General features: G+C 44.7%; 1 protein-coding gene across 1 annotated transcript in view; it reads right to left on the bottom strand.

The window, feature by feature from the left end:
• Positions 1–9683: 9683 nt before the first annotated feature.
• The window catches only part of LOC135915166 (uncharacterized), a 59502-nt gene continuing 48180 nt past the window's right edge, over positions 9684–21005 (bottom strand). The window contains exons 10-12 of the mRNA XM_065448203.1: positions 11701–11919; positions 10322–10554; positions 9684–9910 (exon numbers count right to left, since the gene is read on the bottom strand). Of these exons, the coding sequence (XP_065304275.1) occupies positions 9716–9910; positions 10322–10554; positions 11701–11919 (647 nt within the window). The 3' untranslated portion in view covers positions 9684–9715. The remainder of the gene's footprint in view (positions 9911–10321; positions 10555–11700; positions 11920–21005) is intronic.

The following is a 21005-nucleotide window of genomic DNA, read 5'->3' as shown; positions in this document are numbered from 1 at the left end:
AGTACTGACTCTATCCCTGACTTCAGGCAAACGACCTAATTTCCAAATTTAAATCCTGGATACTTTACACCTTTCAACATACCTCGGGATACCTCGTACCTATTGTATCGCCACATCATATTATGTTTCATTATGGCCGCATTTCTATTCCCCGTTCCCATTATTGGTTATCCCTGTGTTTCCATATAGTTACTTAGGATAGACCTAATTAAGACACTCATGCCCGCGACATCAGTGAGAGTCAAACCCTCGCGTTTAGGGGGAGTCGAACTCACTTGTAGGTATGTGCGAACCGACCACATATCCAACTTAGTTTCCAATTGACTTTGTGAAAATCGAGAATCGAACCTGCTGCCTTCTGTATTTATGAAGCCGGACCTAATGAAGGCATGTATAATTAGGATATTGCGACGTAGCAGAGAACATCACTTTTAATACGCCCCAAATACGTGGCGGACCGATCGCACTATAGGGACAGGTCAAACTCGAAATGAGCCCCCACAACCGATGAAGCCGAAGAAACCGATGTGATCATAATCACCTATACAAAATGAAGTGCTCACTGTATATTTCATCGAGGCACTTCAAACTATGACCTTTATTGGGAGCAGAGGCCGGGATATTTCGTGCGTGAAAACATGAAATAGAAAATAACAATGCATTAGAACGAAAATGTCAAGTAATGTAATGAATCTAACTTGAGCAGGCAAGCTTTTTCCTTCATCCACTTGTGCATATGCTGAATTGACTGCACATTGCTATTCAGATTTGCATTAAAATGCACTGCCGAGAAGCTGATAGTGCGACTAGATGCGCTGTAAAACAATGTTCATATGTATTTACGTTGTCCTAGGAGGAGTAAATCATTTGACACGTTTTTATTAAGCTTCTTTTTTTGTTTCTGGGCATTTTAGCGTAGGTAGCTTAATGTGTTGCACTTGTTCATTCAAAGGTAATGCATGACCAATGCTTAGATGAAGTATCTCTATTCCAGCACAGGAGCTCGATTCTCAAAGCCATCGACCATAATTTATTAGTAATGTGTGTAATCAAGACAGAATATTACACGTCACAAGCAAAGTGCCTAAAACTCTAGTCGCACTGAGACTGGCATTTGCGTTTGACATTGCCTTAAACTTAATAGCGGTGCCACCCTGGTCAGCTATCGCGAAAAACAATGCTGAAATTCTGTATCGCCAGAAAACTAACAATTTTCCGAAAAAAAATACACGGTCTAGTTTTTATCGGTACCGCAACAGAACAGGGACATATGGGGGCCTATGTACCCTAGACGCCAGTTAACGCTATAGATCGCTTTGGTGGTCTGGCTTCATTATTTATTGCTAACTGCTTAATGCCCCTGCAGATGAAAACGAAAGAATTTCTTTATTGCGTGATGGAAAAGGTCGCCGATATCATTCCCTTCCCACAAATAAAAAAACGTTATCTATGGTTTTAGTTCGCTTACATGTAAATCAGCGTGATCCTAGTGGCACATAAAAACACTAATAACGTTGCGACCGACTGTGTTTCAGGGTGTCATTTAAAAACGAAAGAATTCATTCTTTATGAGACGTGCATTCTCTTGAAAGCTTTTTACCTTCTAAGCCTGGTCTCTGCTCCACATCGAACCCTAAAGCGTGATGCCGAATACACTGTCCAATATTTCATTGTAGAGCTTTTCCTTCTCAACTACAAGCGCGTACTCAGGCGAGAATCATAGCCATGAAACATGCACTTCCGTTAAGGAACCTTGATCTCGTTCCGGTGTGTAGAGAATAAGTTCTGGCAAGGAACACCGGACTGAGTCAGATAAACGCTGCGTCAAGGGTGACGTACTCTACCTGCATAAAATGAAGTGTGTTTATGCCGAATCCATGGGGAAAGTTGCGCGAGTTGTTTGAAAAAGCCGAGAGAAAGGCGCGTTGTTATCGTTCCTTATCGTTACCTGCAAAAGCCTCTGAAACAAAACAGAGGAATATTATAACTTGATTGACATGAGTAAAAAATCTGTAATTTTTGGCACTGAACCGCGGTTAGATGGCAACGACAGGGATTGTAATGTCTTTCCTAGCAACTACGTCAGCTATAAAAAAGATGAAGACTGTCAAGGGGGTGTTGTGCTTGTTCTCGTTGATCAAAAAATACAGTCGCAGATGTTAGGCAAGTCAGATGATTCTACTGAGGTTGTCTGGGTGCAACTTCGTTTAAAAAATGGAAAATTGCTGGTGGTCAGTTCCTTATACAGGCTTCCTAGCAGCAAGGTAAATGTTTTAACTAGGCTAGTGGAAGATGTAGAAATGAGAAATTATGACTCGTTAGTGATCGGTGGTGATATTTATTTACCCGAAATTAATTCGTTCACAATGCTACAATACCTAATGTATCTAGTGCGTCGGCAAAGGAATTGATGAAATTATGCAACTCATTTGCGCTATCGTAGTTGGTTTGTCAACCTACGCATGGAAGTATGTCTTAGACTTACCTTTTACTAATTCGCCTATGGATGCGCAACGTGTGCTCATCTTACCAGGCATAAGTGACCATAACGCTGTTTTTTTTTTTTTGTGCAAACTGAAAATGGAGTACATTAAGGTCTCTAGTTGCACAGGTGGACGGATATGCAGCTACCTAAATGCACAAGTCGATGAAATTTTGGCGGCACTCGACCTGTGTTTCGACGTATGTGAAACATTGTAAGAATCGCTGAACGTAAACAAATCGTGACGTTTACTTAAGCATAAGGTTTTCGAGTTGCGTGACAAATTCGTCCCTTCATGTGTAATGACGGAAAGGGGGGTAGAATTAAGCCGTGGTTCAAGAGGGAAGTTCGTAGGGTACCGGCAAAAAATCGAGTATACAAGGCGTACAGAAACCGACACCGCAGAAAAAGCAAGAATTGCAACAAGCGTCAAATGAGGCGAATTCCGCAATATCACACGCGAACGGTATTTTTTATGCTTCTTTTCATTCTTGTTTAAAAAGTAGCACTGGAGAATTCTGGTAGGTTATTTAGAAGAATAGTGTAACCCGCCGTAGTTGCTCAGTGGCTATGGTGTGGGGCTGCTGAGCACGAGTTCGCGGGATCAAATCCCGGCCACAACGGCCACATTTTGATGAGGGCGAAAAGCTAAAACACCCGTGTACTTAGATTTACGTGCACGTTAAAGAACACCAGGTAGTCGAAATTTCCGGAGTCCTCCACTACGGCGTGCCTCATAATCAGCAAGTGGTTTTGGCACGTAAAACCCCATAATTTGAAATAAGAATAGTGTAAATTCCTGTGCTCGAATACAATGCGTCTCTTGTTCATAAAAAGGGCCAATTGCTGTGCTCGAACAAAATGGGTCTCTTGTTCATGATAGTCGAGATAAGACAGAATGTTTTTGGCTCCTTGTTCAGTTCTCTTTTTTTTTCTGCGCGCGCAACTAATACTGATTCAATGTTTCACTACGGGTGTACCGGAGGGCAACCTATGAATGACATTGATTTCTACAGGAGGGGCATTCAACTGCAACTTGCGCGTTTAAGTAGCGCTACTGCCAGCAGTCCCGATGACTTGCCGAACTTTCTGCTTTCCGCTTGTGCAGGCCTGTTGTCTAAATACCTTTATGTGCTCTTTATGCTTTATGTGCTCTAGAAAATTGCCATTGTTGTTCCTATTCTGAAGTCAGGATCACGAAGATCTGTGTTTAATTATAGACCGGTGTTCTTCACTAGTGTTCCTTGCAAGATTTTTGAGCATGTACTTTTTAGCAACATCATGACTCAATTTAATTTGTTTTCATTATTGATCCCTCAGCAACATGCATTTTGAAGCCATTTTTCTTGTATTACTCAGCTTGCAGAATTAACGCATGACCAAGCATCCACTGTTGACAAAGGGGGTTGTGTAAATTGCATTTTTCGAGATTTCAGGAAGGCTATTGACATGGTGCCCCACTCCTTGCTGCTTGAGAAATTGTTGTGGTACAACATAAATAAAAGGGTTGTTGAATGGATAAAAGAATACCTAAATTGGAGGACACAACGGGTAGTCGTTGGTAGTAAGCGGTCGCATGGTGTTGATCTGTCAACGGGGCTGCCTCAGGTTCAGTTTTGGGTCCGCTACTGTTTTTGTTATATATGAAAGATATTACCGTTAGCATATCATCTTTCATCCGATCGTTTGCGGACGACTGCGTCTTGTAACGTGTTATGAAAGGTCCCGATGATTACAATGAACTACAGAAGAATTTAGACAAGGTTGCAGAGAAGTGTGATAAATGTGGCATGAGTATCAATCTTGATAAAAGTGTGCAGATGTGCTTTACGACACGAAGGTCACCACATGTGTTATACGTATAGCATTAACGGGAGAAATCTTGCAACCGCGTGTGAATATAAGTATGATGGTGTTGACCCCTTCACTATGCTGGCACCGCCATGTTAACTATATATTTGCAAAGGCGTGTAGAGTTCTTGCTATGCGACGTAGATATGCGAAATGCTTTCCTTTAGAAACCAGGAACTTGCTTTAAGACGCTAATATACGACCAATACTGGAATAAGCTTGTACAATCGGGGACCCGTGGACGGTGAAAGACATACGGAAACTAGAAAGGCTACAAAGCTTAGCAGCCCGTTCTGTGGTTCAAAATCATACTCGGTATTTTAGCGCATTCCAAACAAAAGAAACATTAGGCTGGAATACACTTCAAAATCGTATATATCATTCTAAAGCCGGCCTCAATCGTGATAGCTACATAAAGCCACCGTAGTACACTTCGCCAGGCGCGATCACCCACTTAAGATTAAAGAGTATATAGGAAGAGCGGAGATTTTAAAGATGTCTTTATTTCCTTAGATGGCCAGTGAGTGGAACAGGTTGCCTAGTGATGTATGGCTATGTTGAAGTGATGCCTTTGCTTCAGCCGTGTGACTTGCAGCTTTTTGTTCTGTACTTTGTGCTTGCGTCACCAGAACCGCTTTATTTCGCGTCGCGCATGGACGGTTATGCTATGCGTATCTTTTTTTCGTTTTTTGTTGTTGCGTTGGTGATTTGTCCAGAACTGTTTTTTTTTTCTCTTGATGTAATATGAAATAACTGCTTTCTTTTTGTCAATGATATATGTACGGCTCACTCCACCCCGACCCTCCCGCCGCCCATACCCGACTGAAGACAACCTGGAGCTGTGGGTATTATGATATAGAAATAAATAAATAAATAAATAAATAAATAAATAAATAAATAAATAAATAAATAAATAAATAAATGGTGGTCAAACTCTCACTTGACAAACTTTCTGCGACAAAGGTTCTATATTTTTGTCGGAGAAGAGGACGTATTTCGTCATCGTCTAGCATACAAATGCGCGTCCTAATATGCCGTCCTTTACTCGCCAAACAAACTGTTGCGATTGCACCTGTCCAAATCTAAACCACGTAGAAAAACTGCAGTAGTCATGTGCATTTCTGCGCATTTATTCTATCGGGGTGAATATTTTAATTATATTCATAGTTTCACAAACGACAAATAAAGTTGACAGGGTGACCCTTCTAAATAAAGACAATGGACTCGCTTTTCTTCCGTCTGCATTCTTGCACGCATTTTATTTGCTTTCGGAAGTAGCGGTCGCTTTATGTATACGCGTCGATCGGCAACCTCACGCTGCAATAAAGCTTTTGTTTGAGCCCGTCCTGCGTACTTGTGCCTTGCTTTGTCCACGTGTTCTTGCGCTTGTCGTCAAGGTTTACGGTAGAGGCAAATGCTTTGCAGGTGTTGTGCACCATTTCCCATTAACAAAAGTGGCAGGAGTCAATGGATACTTGCCGTGTAAGATGTCACTAATATGCCCGGTGCCTCCACAATCCGTAAGCTGTACAAATGTTTTAACCCCGTGTAGAAACTCGAAAACGCTTTCCTGCTCGGCACACGGCACCGGGACATGGTCGTCTTTGAACCTCCGACAATTTAAATCCGCGATTACGTTTTCCGACGATTTAAAAATGCAGAGCATCGCCGAAATAAGTAAACAAAAGCGGGCTGGCAGCGTAGACATTGGACATGGTACGCTGAATATTATTCGCGGGTCGTGACGAGTTGCTAAATAACTAACCTATGAATGCAGCTTCATTATGACAAAGCCAGGCTTTCAGTGATTATGCAACCAGTAATCATGCACTCTAAAATTGCAATAAACTGACAAACAACACAGTGATAAGCTAGCTCGAAATCGAGTTGGAGAATTTCAAAACGAGACTGCAAAACATAATTAGATTCAAGCACTGATGTGATTGCGTGGACGATTGCGTGTATTGAGTGACCTTAACTGCCATTGGGTCCTGCAGGTTCAGCGACGATTTCAAGCGTATTTCTCGCTTGTCAAAATCAGCCAGCTGTTTGAGAAGTGTTTCCCGTGCGTACCATGCCAATTTCCCGTGTTCTTCCCTCGTGCTAGCTGACACTGTCAGAGACCGTGATAGACTGCACTTAGGGGTAGGCCCAAAATTTCACTGTCCCATTTTAGGAGCAATAAACACTACGCGGAAGCCATGCGAATTTGTACCGGCTTCCCAATTGGTTTTGGTCCAACAGGTTTTTAATGTTCCTTCGACGAAGTAATAGCGGCATCGTCGTTTTCTCACGGAGAACATGACACGGTTAGTTGTGTAAGACACCAAAATATTTATATATTGTACACATGTGTCCTATACTTATGTAGAACCTAACAATCGGCATGTCGTAGACTAAACGTTGTCGTAGTCCTTTTGCTGTTGTCACCCATGCTCAAGTTACAAAGACAACTTCTCGCCTTCGAACATGTTCGTTCAAGTGCTTTGTGGAACTGCAAATACCCTTGCGAGGAACTTGCAAAATACTTCGCACAGCATAATTTCTCAAAGTGCGTGGGTTGCACACAATATTACTTATAAGAATTTGGGACCATGTTGTTTTGCAGGAAAATACTGAAATGTGCGCGTTTCTGGTAGAATAAGCACATTTCTAATATTAGTTTTCTGTTCTTTTCCAGAGGCGTGAGATGCAAATCTTAGAACGGTTTCCCAATAACATGGGAAATCCATTAGGTGTAACGGTCGGAAGAGTTGACAATAATTAAAGCTATAGCAATAATTACGGAGTATGCCGGCTTTTTCTTTGTGTTTTGACGTTGTACGTGATGCGCAGTTGGCTTTCTCAGACTCCTCGTTAAGCGAAACAAGACAACGTTGTCATATTTTGGTCAAATATCCAACATTGTGTGAATGCTGGACAATGAAAGTTTAAACTGTGTGGGTAATTACAGCATCTCTATAAAATTATGTGTACAACAAATTAATAGACGTTAAGGGCGAATTTTCAATGCGGGGAAGCACTATTCCCATTTTTGCGAAAGAAGTCAATGTGACAAAAGTTTAGCTTTCAACTTCCGAGTAAGTAATCAGAATTTTATAGATTATGAGTGGACAATTCATTTCGAGCGCAAGGTAATAGTATGCATTAAGCATAGTTCCTTCCGGAAGTGCTCGAGAGAATTACATAGCCTTCTTGCACACGATTATCTACTGTTTAAATGAAGACTGCCTCATAGCGAGTTCGCATTCGGCAGAAATGTGGACCACGCACGAATAAGTGTAAAGAAGATCTAACGTTGGTGTCTTAAATATGAGTACAGCATATAATTATTTACAGTTTTTTCTATTTGTTTTGCTTTTAGAATAATTGGTAGGTCATGCTTAGGCGTACATCCAGGGTATGCATTTAGCATATAATCCTGTTTCCAGTATTACGTGCTACGACAGGTTTGGTTGAAATGAAACATCAATAACATTCTAGAAATCTGAGCATTTCGCAGGCTAAATGAAATAAGCTAATAAAGATGATAACCTTACTGTGCGATAATACCAAAGGGGAAATTTAGTTATGTTGACGTGGGCTTAGCGCTTGTGTTAATAATTTATTTCGTCGCATAGCTACCATGGAAATGCATCTGTGAAATTTCACATGAAAACGCTACCACGGCAACGTTCTATTTGCATTCGGCTGCCGTGTAATTTCTTTGAATTTATGTGGCGTCCCATTTAAGCACATATACACCAGTCATGGAGCCTGTAAATCTGGAATGGTGTTCACGAGTTTGCCCGCGTGTCACAAAAAACGAGAAAGTCATTTCACACGCAAGGAAAGAAAACGGTTATGCCACTGACCGAGAAAGTTTGAAAGCCTATTCAATGGTTAGCTGCGGTTGATGAAAAGAATTATGCTCCCTGGCGATTTGTGGGTAGGAAGTGGCTCTATGAAGCGTATGATTGATGATTGACGTAAACTATAGGTTCAATCTCCTCCACAATTCTTTTATCGGTTAAGATCACACTCATGATCGTCATTGTCGTAATTATCATCGTGACTATCACAATCATCATCATTGCCAGTATTATCATCATCATATTCCTCATCACCACTATAATCATAGTCATCATTATCACTCCAGTACTTAAACAGTGGCTCCAGTTGCACATACACCGTGGCACATACCTAGTTAAACCACCGGGCACACACCAGCGACACATACCCCGTGTCACTACATACGTGTTGTCTCCCGCTGGGCATTTACGCGCTACTATATAGCGAGTTAGCCATGTGGCACAAGTGGTACCTACATTTAGACTTCACCACAACCTCTTCCTAGCCTCTTTCGGCCCCTCGGGAGAGGCTAAGTATGGGTTAGAAGTATCAAATCAGAAACATTTTGTAGCGACACGATTATCGCCTCCAGAGCCGGTGAAGAAGAGGGAGGCAGACGGGCATAATACTCTAGAAATAAAACAGGCTAGCGCTCTCGAGCCAGGAGAACAACAACAACAACAACAACGACCTGGGGGATATCAGCTGCTCTCGAGATCCCGCGGCACCATGGCAGGCCAGCCTAAACGAACCGTGGCCACGGCCCCTACCTCTTCGCTCCACCTCCCATACAATCATACAGGAAACAGAAAGCGATGGTAACTAGCCAAGGAACTAATTGCCTTAAAAACACCGTGAAATTACATTGTGATAGCCTACTTTGACAGTGAAACCCAACATATAAGCTCGCTTTGTGTCTGCGAAACACAACATTTGTGCGACGTATTTCTTGCATTACCCCCACGTGCAAGTACCACCATCGCACCATGTCTCTATGAGGATCGACTTCTAACCAGGAAGAGATGGTTGCAAACTTAAAGAAAATACGCTGAAACGAGATTACGTTTTAAATATATAGGCACATACAGTTCATGAAATTTGACTGTATGCAACTCACTGAGCAAACATCATGTCGGCTGCTGATCGCCCACTCGCCCTCATATGCCCTAGTCACCTCTTCTATGCTTCAAGCAAACAAAAAAGGTGCGGCCTGGCACTGCTACCACTTTGCACAAGTCTCGGTGGCCGCTGTGCCCCATTGTATGGCACATGTTTAACTAACATTGCTGTTTCTCTTTAGTGCCTGTTACTCTGATTTTTTTCCGGACGACGGGGCCATTATCTGCAATGTCGCAGTTTAAGCAAGACAAATTATTTTTTCTAGATCGCATTTGCCAGATCCAGGCGTTCAATAAGTTGTGTGGGTGAGGATAGAAAAACCTCAAAAAGAAGAAGAGATGTGTTTTTATGCAACGTGCACTGAGTAGACACAACTATTGCATCAGATGGCTACAAAAGATTTCTTCGACTGCGAATCTTTATTCCAGTGCTTCAGTTCTTCTTCGGAGAATCGCGAAAAGAAGGGAGACCAAACAGCTCTGGCTTGAATTCCAGTAGTGACATTAGGTGCACGGTGGCGTGGCACGGGTTCTTTTCGTCGACGGGAGGTGCTGAAACCATGACAACTTGCATGCCGGCGGCTAAGGCAGCTTCGACACCCATGGGAGAGTTTTCAAACACCAGCACCTGTGTAAAAGAGGTGCGAGGAGTTGCAATTCCTTTTCTTATGTCATTATCAACATCATCATCATAATCATTCCTATGCTATCTTTATGCCCAATTCGAGACGAAAGCCTCTCCCTGCGGTCTCGAATATCAGGATATGGTAGGCTATCAAAAGCAAATAATAGAACAGGTTGCAACTGAGCCTGTTTAGTCAGTGAACTAAGTCTTGCTGCTGGTTTATATACTGCGTGTGGGGTATGAGATGTCTTTAAAAGATGCATCCAAGAAGATTCCTCCGAGTGAAATATTTGAAAAGGGAGCACCTGCGTAAGGGACAAACAAACATTGCCTGTTGAAAACACGAAGCACGGCACTGCGGTCGAACAAAAAGAACATACATAAGTTATCTTGCTGAAATTATATACACGCTACCTTTTCGGGAAGTGGCTTCTTATCGAACCTGGATGCGGCCACGAGGAATATGTCTGGTTGTGGCTTGCCGCGATTTACATCCGGATCTCCGCCCCAGCAGACCACGTGGTGAAAGAGTTTTAGAAGATCTTGATGCCGTGTCATCTTGAGGTCAAATGAAGCACGTTTCGAGATGGTCGCGACGGCCATGGGGATGCCGTGAGCGTGTAGGTGGCGCACTATGCGGTCAGCACCTGCATACACGCATGTTAGGGAGAACTTTGCTTGAAGGCCGTCGAGTGTTTGAGTATAATTGAAGAGTGCTACCAAACTTGATCGAAAGAGGCGACCGCAATTGTTACAGAACGAAGACAGTGTGGGCAACACCAGGTTGGCATCACGTGACGTGCCTGTAGCGTACATTCTTGTATTGTAGTGCGGAGTCACATACACAAAGACTAGAAGAAGACAGTACAAGCGCTAACCGTACCGTCAACAACATCTTTATGGAAACTGTCAACATATAAGTGATTGCAAATACCGCAGCATACGAACATGAGAAGGTCTAAAGACTGTCAGTTAAATATATCAAGGGATAGGGAAGCCAAAAAGCCAAACAACCAAGGCTCTACTTGAGATTGGAACACGTGCTGAAGGGATATTCAAATTCGCTTTCTTACAGTGATATTGATGCGTGGCTACCACAGGCCTCTCCCAATTTGTGCTTGTAGAGGGCGGATTATGGAATAATAGGTTATTGCGAAATGTGAGCATAGATGCCCAAGTTTCGCCATGTTTCGGCGCGTTTGGTTGCACAAATAGCATCTGTGCTGTGAAACTGTTAGAAAACCACGTTTTGGCAATGCGCTATAAGGGGAACAAACATGTTGTTCGGAATATAACACTACCACAAAAGGAAAAGAAAATTACGAAGCTATTCTCTCGCTACGAATATGTCCTATCCGGTGAGAACTACGTCATAAATTATGCATCCCAAATGATTATTTTCAAGTTCTTTATGGGCGTTGTCATCACTGGCTGCGAGAAATGTCAGCTGTTGCTCAGCATTGCGCTGTAGTAAGATTACCTAAGCGAATCCATGAGCAGGCTGGTAGTGACCTCTGTTACCAATGAATAATTTATCATATAGTCAGCTGAGACAGGCTTTTTTTTTCTTAACCTTTGAAGCCTGGAATTTCGCATTCTGCCATCAGCACAAACACAAGAGTAGATATGGCACTAATGTCGTTGATACACATGAAGTACTTCATGTGCGAAAAAAAATTGGTTGCACGGAAAATCAAGGACACCTCCGTTTTCTCGGTAGTATGAATATTAGGCATGAATTGAGATAGTTACGATTCAGTGAAGTAAAGTGGTTCCCAGAGGTACGATCTCACCGGGCATGAGTTCGGCGGTGGGGAGAACTTTCTCGCATATTGGTTCCATCGCTTCCATGAAGCCGTCTGGAGTGATCGGGAGACCGAGGTGCTCGACGATCCTGCGCGCCGTGTCGGTGTCTGGCGTGCCCAGCACCCACCCTTTAAGCTCCGACGTCAACTGCTTGCCATATTGGGAGGCCACTCTCTCCGCAGCTCCGGTGTACAGCTTTTCGGTGTCTTTGACGGAGAAAAGAGTGCTCGTGAAACAAATAGCAGAGGGTAACAGAAGCACAGCACGATGAGACTGCTCAGCTAAAGTGCACAAGGCTCCAAATGTAGCAGTAACTTCATATCTGTTAACACATGGCATGTGGAAAGCTTGTGCAGACCAAGACGTTATACACCTGTACCCGTGTGCACAGCCATGTAGACCCCACAACACGTGTTCTTCCTTGAAGTTACCAAAAAATCCTTACGCGCCTGCTTCTTTATGCGACTGGGAAGGACAATGCAGCTTGATGTTTGAGGAGCTCCCAAAAAGGAAGCCAGACAAAACACAGGCGACAATATTTTATCCATATGAAAAGGTGAGGATTGTAATATACTGAAGCTTTGATGACAAATCCCTCCAAAAGGCACGCCTGCTAGTGGCCGCCTTTGCCCTCTTGGCAAATTGCGCACTCACGTAATATAAGAAATCCGTACATGATGGTGGTGTGAACGCTCAACTACCCAGAGCAAATGCCTTAAGCCAGCACCATTAGAATACAATATTAAACAACTTGTAAAAGACGGACAGAAGATAGAACATTTATTTTCTGTTTCGCAATAGCTTTCTTTCACATAGATACGAAATATGCATCGTATCTGCACGGTTATTGTTTTCTTTCTGGTTATGCATCGCTTTAGAATTGTCAGCATCTGGGATTAATTATTGCAGAAAAAAAATAAAAGAAGGGGTTAACACCACCCGCGAGGTGACGCCGGGCTGTAGGTGTCACTGGGTATTACTCATAACTGGGTCACCGGGCTTTATGTGTCACTGGGTTGTACTCGTAATGGGGCTGTGTGCGTTATTAGGTTGCATGTGTCACCGGGCTATCACTGGGTATAGAACAAATCGCGCGCAGCGCAGCGCGGACGCCACCCTAGCAGCCATGCATGCGCACCACGACTTTTCGAAACGCACTAAGCTTTTCGGGACACCGTTCAAAATTGTATGCCTCGCAGGGTGGTCCACAGCTTTGGTTAGCCTCCCCCAGGCGTCGATACATCCCGCACGATACCAGTCGTGGGGTAGCATTTTCAGCGGTGGGTGTCCGGCAGTGGGTTTCGAACCACCCTCCTGCCGCCGCCATGGCGGACGCCCTATGCGCTAGGCCACGGCTGCGGTGGAGGCACTCGCTAGGCAAGCCTTTCTTCAGTGAAATGCTATCTCGTTTCGCCATTGTGTCCGGTTTATTTTTCTGCGTATGAAAATGTTTGGTTTTGGTGTATAAAATGAGTGGTAGCGTAGCGCAGTCACATTGAGTTAAGAAGACGGTAACGAATGCTGCACAAAGCATCACCTTACTTATCAATGTAGCGAAGGGAGATAAGACTCGGGTAGTTGTCAAAACTTGAAGCGTCGCACCCGGTGCTCACACTGGAGCGGGGCGGCCCGCTTGCGTTGATTGTCTCTTACTGCGGATGCTGGTTATGGTCTATATCGAAGCACTCGCCGCAGACAGTACGAATGAGTGTGGCTGTGATCGAGAAGCTTCACTTTGATATGCGCTGTGAACTCACAGGTGCGTTCACAGCTAAAGAGTAAAGCTGGAAAGTCGCTCTCAGTAAGCTTTACTGTAATCTCTGTTGCAGGTTTATTCGCATCTGTGCGACATTTTCAGTAGGCTCGTTTTCGGTGAAAGCATGCATGTTCTAACAACATATTTAGTTTTAACTAACTGCAAAGCTGAAAGACCAACCTACACTTCTGTCACTGCGCTGCATGAAACTAGTGTGTGTAACGCACAGTTACGATGCCGATAATATAGTAAAAAAAATCAAGCAAAGAAAGGTTTCGGTTTCCGAATAAAAGAAGTACTTGCCCACAGCGCCGGCTCTTGCGCAAGGCGGGGTGACTAATGCTATTACTTGCGCGATGCAAAAACAAATGCGCTCCTGTGTAACTTGCATTGCCTCATGGGAGTAAAATAATCAAGAAGAAAGAAAGCGCTAGAAAAAACACATGAAGAAACTCCTCAGGTAGTTGTCTAAGTATGCGTAATTATTGTACCACTTGCTCATCTCCACGCAGGATGGTGCCATTATCAGTGTAATGAAACTTGGATATGGCCGGTATAAACGACAGCGCTGCGGCGACACGAACTGCTCCAGGCGCGGCCCAAGGTAAATTGAAGAGGCAAGCAATCTACCGCTGGCGCTGATGACAATCTGATCATTACAAGCTGGTATCCCTCTTTGGCGCCTTATCCATCCGCGTCGCACTATAATATGCCGTACGCACCATATCTTGAACGTGATCTGCGATGCCGACAGTGTGTGCCGACGGCTGATAGCTTCGCGCCCTGTGTTATCGCAGCTTCGCGTTGAAGAGAGACGCATGGGCCCATATTTTGAAAGCGGTCTGCAATGGGGAACCAGCGCTGGCCAGGAGGCGCTACGATATTTTTCATGCGTAACTAAAATATGCTGAAACCGTCCGATAGGGAGGCTACGAAGATGGCACGACATATTTAGCGATAAGAAACGTGCGCCTGTATCAATGTTTGCCTAGCCCAATGCGGCAAGCCAAGTTCTGTCCATGGCCATGCGCGCTGCGTAGAGCGCATGCGCTGCTACGTCCTAGCACGTCGGTTCCCTGCCGTTTGAGGAGCCGTGAAAAGTGTGACTCAAGACAATCGGCGAATTTGCTGACACGAAATCACTGCGTGTGCTACTGGAAACTGTGTCTACCGCTCGCTAGGCTGGGTGTTACGGCGCTGCTGTCGGCACGCGAAGCTTCAGCGCTGGTTGCCCATAGGGATAGGGTGAAGAATGTTTCAGAAGGCGCGATTGGGGCGGAAAAAATCGTTCTGCCGCGCACGTCGCAGAGCGATTTTCGCTGACAGCTCTCACATGCGTTTGCGGCAGCGCGTTTTCCGTCGCAGCGGTGCCCAAGGTTGCCCCCTGCTCACGAAGTATCCATGCCTCCATCGTTAAATAAAACAACATGGAAAGTAATCAAGTCTTCCAATTTTCCTATTATTATTCGATAATAAAGTGGGTGCACCATTCTTTAACGTTTAAAAGCGTTGACACTTTGCGATAGCTTCCAGATACGGTGAGTGAGGTGCTGCACAACACCGCATGTATGAGCCTGCGGCTTGTGCGGCGTCGGTGGGGTGGTTCCGTTTAGTAGACTCTAGTTTCGTTGTTACTACGGAAGACACGAATTTTTTTGCTATGAGTATTTGCTTTTGTAGAAGAACAAGCTACTATTGAGTGTGCATGTATAAGCCACTGGCGCAATTTGTAGCGATGAAGAGGTAGACGATGGTGGCGAAAAAGCGGGTACGTGCCTTATGTTGAAGCGGCATCCTTCTCACGACCTGGATAGCGTGCAGCGTCTCCTTTTGAACGAATTGTGTAAGCGGAAGAACAGAAAAACGTTTATGAAGCTCCCAAGCGGCAAACGCTGGTGGGTACGACCTATTACAACATAGCTAGAACTGGCGCGCGACGTTGCTCCACAGAGTTACCAACGAGCGATAAAACAGGAAAGCGCCTATTTTGACGGCGCTTTGTTTCGTCACACACATTGCCCCGCCTACATCGCGACGATCGCTGCGACTTAGCGACGGCGCGACCAGCTTGTTGGAATCCAGTCGCGGAGAGTCCACGACGTGGTGGCCGTCGCTGAGGGACGGAATTCACTGTGACGCTGACTGAAAATCGCGCCATGTGAAACAACCTTGAAGCATGTGCTGAGAGATCTGTCAGCGCTGTGTTCTCGGCGCTTCGTTCGCGTGGAAGTGACAGGCAGCACGAAAGTAAAGCCGCTCGCTACTGCGGGATGTATCTGTATCGTATGCGTAATTCTAAAGAGTGTACACTATTTTCGCTTCACTCTGCTGAGTGCTTGAAGCCTGCTTAATCTCTGCCACGGTTAGGCCTGGTATTGCACTATCTCGGGGATCGGCCGACACTTTTTTTCTTACGTGACGGACGGTTTTCGCGTTGGGTAAGCATATGAATGCTTATGCATTTAAAAGCTGTAAACGCAGTCAGGCCCTAACTTTGATATCCATTGAAGTTTACCAGGGGTTCCAGCAACGGCTGCTAATCATAAATGTGTTTGCGTTTTGAACACTGCAATCCTACGCGAAAGAACACACGTTCGGGATGCCTGACGGGTCACAGATAGGTCCGGCCATACCAACTCGCCATGAATAGCGGTGGCGAAATAGCAATGGGTCTAAAGGTACAATCGAACGCACACTTATCTCGTATCAACGCAAAGGAGCGCTCTTATGGAATATATACCTGCTCTACCCAATCAGATGGCCATGTACCTTCCAAGAGCAAGTGTAGCTATCGGAAAAAGCGCCATCGGCTCAGAGAGGCGCGCGAAACAAGGCAACGTTTGCTCCTTCCCTCTGGTGCGATTTGTTGATGCGATTTGTGCGATTTGTGCAGATTGCGCTCTTATGCAATAGGTACAGAAGCTAGCATTACCGAATGATGCCATCATTTGTCATCTCGAAAACGGAGCTTCTCGTAAAAGCACACGCGCGAGTAGTGGTTTCGCATTGTTGCTGTTGCAATTATATGGACACTCCACACACATTTTTGCCGTCGCCGTGATGCTCCGTATCAACTCCAAGCGCGATAACACCGCCGCCGCGCGCAGTGTGCTGTACGTGCGAGTGAAGGCACGCTAGCGGAGCCACGATCGTGGCCCAATCAGGCACGCGCGAGGAAAGCAGGCGGAGAGGAAACGTGCGGTCTCCGTTGGGCGAAAGGCCGTGGATGGACAGGAGCGAGAGAGGGGGGGGGGGGGGGGGGGGGCTGCGTTGGGCTCCGGCTGTAACTGCGTATTTCACGACCGGGCCCAAGGAGAACTGGAGACTGGAGATCGAAGCTCAGTCTCGCGCGCGAAACGGAGGAAAGTGGGAAGGCAGCACGGGAGGGAGGGTAGGGGGGGGGGGGGGGGGGCTTCTACTCCGCCAGCAACTGCGTACTATGAGCGGCGGTGGCTGGTCACGCGTGCCGTATGTTGAAAACGATCTGCAGGTGTTCATACCCATGTGCGTGCTGTGTTCTCTTCGCTCAGTACGCGTTAAAGCGATAGAGAGCACGAAGGTCACTTCAATCGCTGCTCCGGTCGCGCTTGCTCATGCGAGCGTTATGACAGCGAGTGCTTGCGGTCATCCAGTGTGACATGTTCATGTTTCGCTTTGCGCGCTGACATCATTCTCTTTAATTCAGTTAGTAAGCGCATGTTTACAAGTTAATGCGGTTTATACAACTGCTATCCTTACTTCGTATAAGTGCCTACTAATTTTGCTGCTACTATTGGCTACCGTGCGAAACTGCGACTTTTGGCTACCGACGCTTGCATGAAGCCGAGGACTAATCTTGGGCTTTACCACTGCTTTTCACGTCATACTTCTGTCGACGTGCACCTCTTCCTATTCCTAGTCGCTCGTCAAAGATTACCAACCTTACGGTCACCTCGTGACATCACTGCTTGCACTTGTCATAATGTGCATCCACAGAAAATACAGTGGACATTCCGGCGTCACTTCTGAACCTTGTAATGCATGCGATAACATAACAAAAATTTTCTGACATCAAAGATGTGTCAAATGTGGTGCTTAAAGGTGTCTTGAACCACACCTCGGGCTTGTTGACAAGCACTTTCTGCGGATAACTGTATGACACAAATCAAAACCAAATCAAATCAACTTTATTTTTTCATTAGGAGGGAGGCCTGAACAAAAGAAGAAAACTTTTTCACTTCAAGAAGCTTCACGTGGAAGAAAGCCATGTTGAGCAGGGAAAAAATACAATTACTAATACAATACAGTCGCAACTATTACACAAGTGTGATACAAACACAGGTATGAGTAACATAACGGGACGCAAAGGAGAATATAAAGCATATTACAATGTGAATCAGCGTAATTTGAGAGAATTATACAAAATATAGACAATATAAATACAAGGTATTCTACAGTTGCATAAAAATATCCGCTTACAGTTTTTTTATTTACATTTTCTATTTAAAACTCGTTTTCATACAGATAATTCAGAAGAAGAGGGCGATTGTGTCGAAGCATCTGCGTTCCATAACATCCACGGGAATACGACACGCTCCAAATATTTGTACGACGTGTAGGGTAGATGCTTGTCTTCAATGTTAAATGAGCAATAGAATCTAGCATCTTTTTAGGGGTGAGAATATTTTGGTCATATTTCATTGCCAGCGTATATGCGTAAAGACTGGGAACACAGACAAGGTTAAAGCACTTGAAGATGGGTTTGGTATGGGCGTAATAAGGCTCACTAGCCATGTGTCGAAGTGCTTTGTTCTTTTGTTTTTTGAAGCGTATGCGGACGGTTTGTGTTTGTCAAGGTTGTTCTACACCAAACAAAGCAAGCAGTAATTCAATTGAGAGGCAAACAGTGCATCTTAGATGGAGAATATATTACTATATGGTAGAATGAAATTGAAATTTGCCAATATGCCGCCAGCTTTTTGACATCCAAGTAATTACTTAATTGACGTGGGTAACCCAGGACATATTTTTATGAAAGTATACTCTAGGTGCTTTAATTGAGTCAACCACCTCCACAGCAGAATAGTTAAGAACAATATTTCCTGTTAGTGCGGCGGGCGATTGTCTTGGAATGAAAAGAATGACTTTGGTTTCATTAGCAGTTATTTCCAGTGAGTTCAATGTACTCCATGCGCTCAAATCTTCAAGGCATTCATTTCCGTCACGTGGAAGCGATTTGCAATCAGTATGACGAAATAAAAGAGTTGTGTCATCTGCGTACATGACAAATGTTGGTTTTTGGTTTGTGCAAATAATATCATTGACATTAAGATTGAACAATAATGGTCCAAGAAGTCTCCCTCGGGGAAACCCAGTGTTTATCGCCTTAAGTATGACCTATAGCAACACTTTGCACGCGGTATGACTGATAACTGTTAAAGGCAAGCCTCGCATTCCGTAAAGTTCAAGTTTATTTAGTAACGCTGTGTGATTTAGATGGTCGAATGCATTTGAAAGATAAATGTACAAGCCAGCTACGAGCTCGTTTTCTTGAAAGGCTTTGCGCATAATTCCTTTTTGAGCTAAAATCGCTCGTTCAGTGGACTTTCCCTCGTGAAAGCCGTACAACACCTGCTTTGTTATTATGAGCAGCCTGGAAGAAATTGAATAGATAATTGCGCTAATCACTAAGTAGCAGAGATTCAGTTTTGTTCCGGTGTTGTGCAATTTTTTTCCAGTCTACAGGATTACGTGTGGTCAAGAAATATTAAAAATATTATCTTTCTTTTTTATCATCTTGAGGCAGTGGTTTGTTATCCAAGGTTGTCGTTACCGGTTTGCTCTTTTGCTTGAAACTTCAGGAAATCATTGATTACATGCTTATTGAGTAAAGATAGAAATGCTTCGTATACCTCGTCACACGTCTTTGAGTTATATACAATATCCCAACCACACGCTATTGTGAACACGTGAGCCACATTTTGCACTCGAGTACGACGCGGGAAGCTCGCAAGTAGAGCGCAATGTCACCTTTCTCTAAAGCGCTCTCTCTTACACGGAAGCGTTCTCCTCATCCTTTCCGGGGCTGCCATAATCCGTCAAGTACCATATTCGCGTATGCTTCTGCTATTGGTGCTGACATCAATGAAGAAGGGCGCTTGGATCAGTGCGCTTCTTTCTACCTTTACTGTGTACATTCACTGGTGCAGTTTAACAAACAGGCTAAAGTAATGAAAACCTACGTTTCGGATTCGGATAAGAAAAACCAACTTGAAAAAGTAAGTCGTACTATGGCCGACTGTCGTCTGCTAACACTCGGCCGTGCCCGTCCACGTAGGAATGAAATAGTGGCCACGCTGCTTGTAAGTGTCGTATCCGTCGCATCTCGCTAAGTTCAAACACTGAGGTAACACTCATGCTTTAAGCTAAACAATAAGCTAAACAAAAAGCTAATGCTGAGCCTTCAAACGCCCGGCTAGCCTCGAACCGTGCTAAACTTAAGGCCAGACTACACGGACACGGAGGCTTGCCAGCGTGCCGTCACTCCTGGCAGCTCCTCGCTAGTCACCTTGCAGATTTCATTTCATTTAGAGTTATGAAGTAAGAATGCCGCAATATAGATCTGGCTACCATCCATCGGTCAAGTTGGTTGCAGGACAAAGCTGGTCCGCACCACGTTGCCGGAATGGTATGAAGGACATGAAGGCGAGCCCGCACTCCAGCCCTCTTGTGGACCTAGTAGTTATCCACTACAGTTGCTTGTAGCGACGTGTCTGCAGGGTAGCATAGATGTCATGGCCATGGCGGTTCATGGAGCCTATTTGCTGAGCTCGCTGCACCTAGCCAAGAGCAGCGTGCTCTGATCGGCATTCGAGGGTGACCTTACAGGAGGCCCGAGCTCCAACATCTGGAGGGCAGCTAGTGTAGGCTCACCAAGTTAAACACTCACGAAGTGTGTTGCCATCATGGTCGAAGCTCGTTACGTTGTGAATCCTTTCAAACCGAGTCCATAGTTTGGAAACCATTGCTTAGCCGATGTGCACGCTGCCGACCTACTTGCGGCTACAAACATTCGGATTAAGTATGTTCAACTCTCTGCAACTTTGTTGTCGTCGAGGAGTTAAAGCAGAACGAAATGTGCTGGTGCTACTCTTGTCACTCCCTGTGAGAAAAACCCCGCCTATACTCGCGGACAAATTGTAAAAGCGCTTCTAAACAGAGTCCCGTATATTCATGCTCGTTAGTTTAAGCAGCGGTCGAGAAGACACAAACACCTTATCAGAAACAGTTAAACGATAGAAAACACGCCACCGAATGTAAAATTTTACTTAGATGTGGCTTTGAACTTCCGCGTCTGTGCAAACGCGAAACAGTCGCACGTGCAAGCTGCGTCGATTCTGCGTCTGTTCCGAGCAACCAAAAGCACAGTCAAACGCTGGCGGACTAATTGGCGCGGTAACACATGCGCAGAACCTCCGCCCGTGAAGCTTTCCAATCATAGCCACAAAAAGCTGTCCGCGAGTATAGTTATCGAGTACAATGCAGCAAAACAAAGGG

The sequence above is a fragment of the Dermacentor albipictus genome, chromosome 8, assembly GCF_038994185.2.
Source record: "Dermacentor albipictus isolate Rhodes 1998 colony chromosome 8, USDA_Dalb.pri_finalv2, whole genome shotgun sequence".
NCBI classification, from domain to species: domain Eukaryota; kingdom Metazoa; phylum Arthropoda; class Arachnida; order Ixodida; family Ixodidae; genus Dermacentor; species Dermacentor albipictus.
The sequence above is the reverse complement of the archived record's forward strand: the minus strand, read 5'-3'. Positions and strand labels throughout refer to the sequence as shown.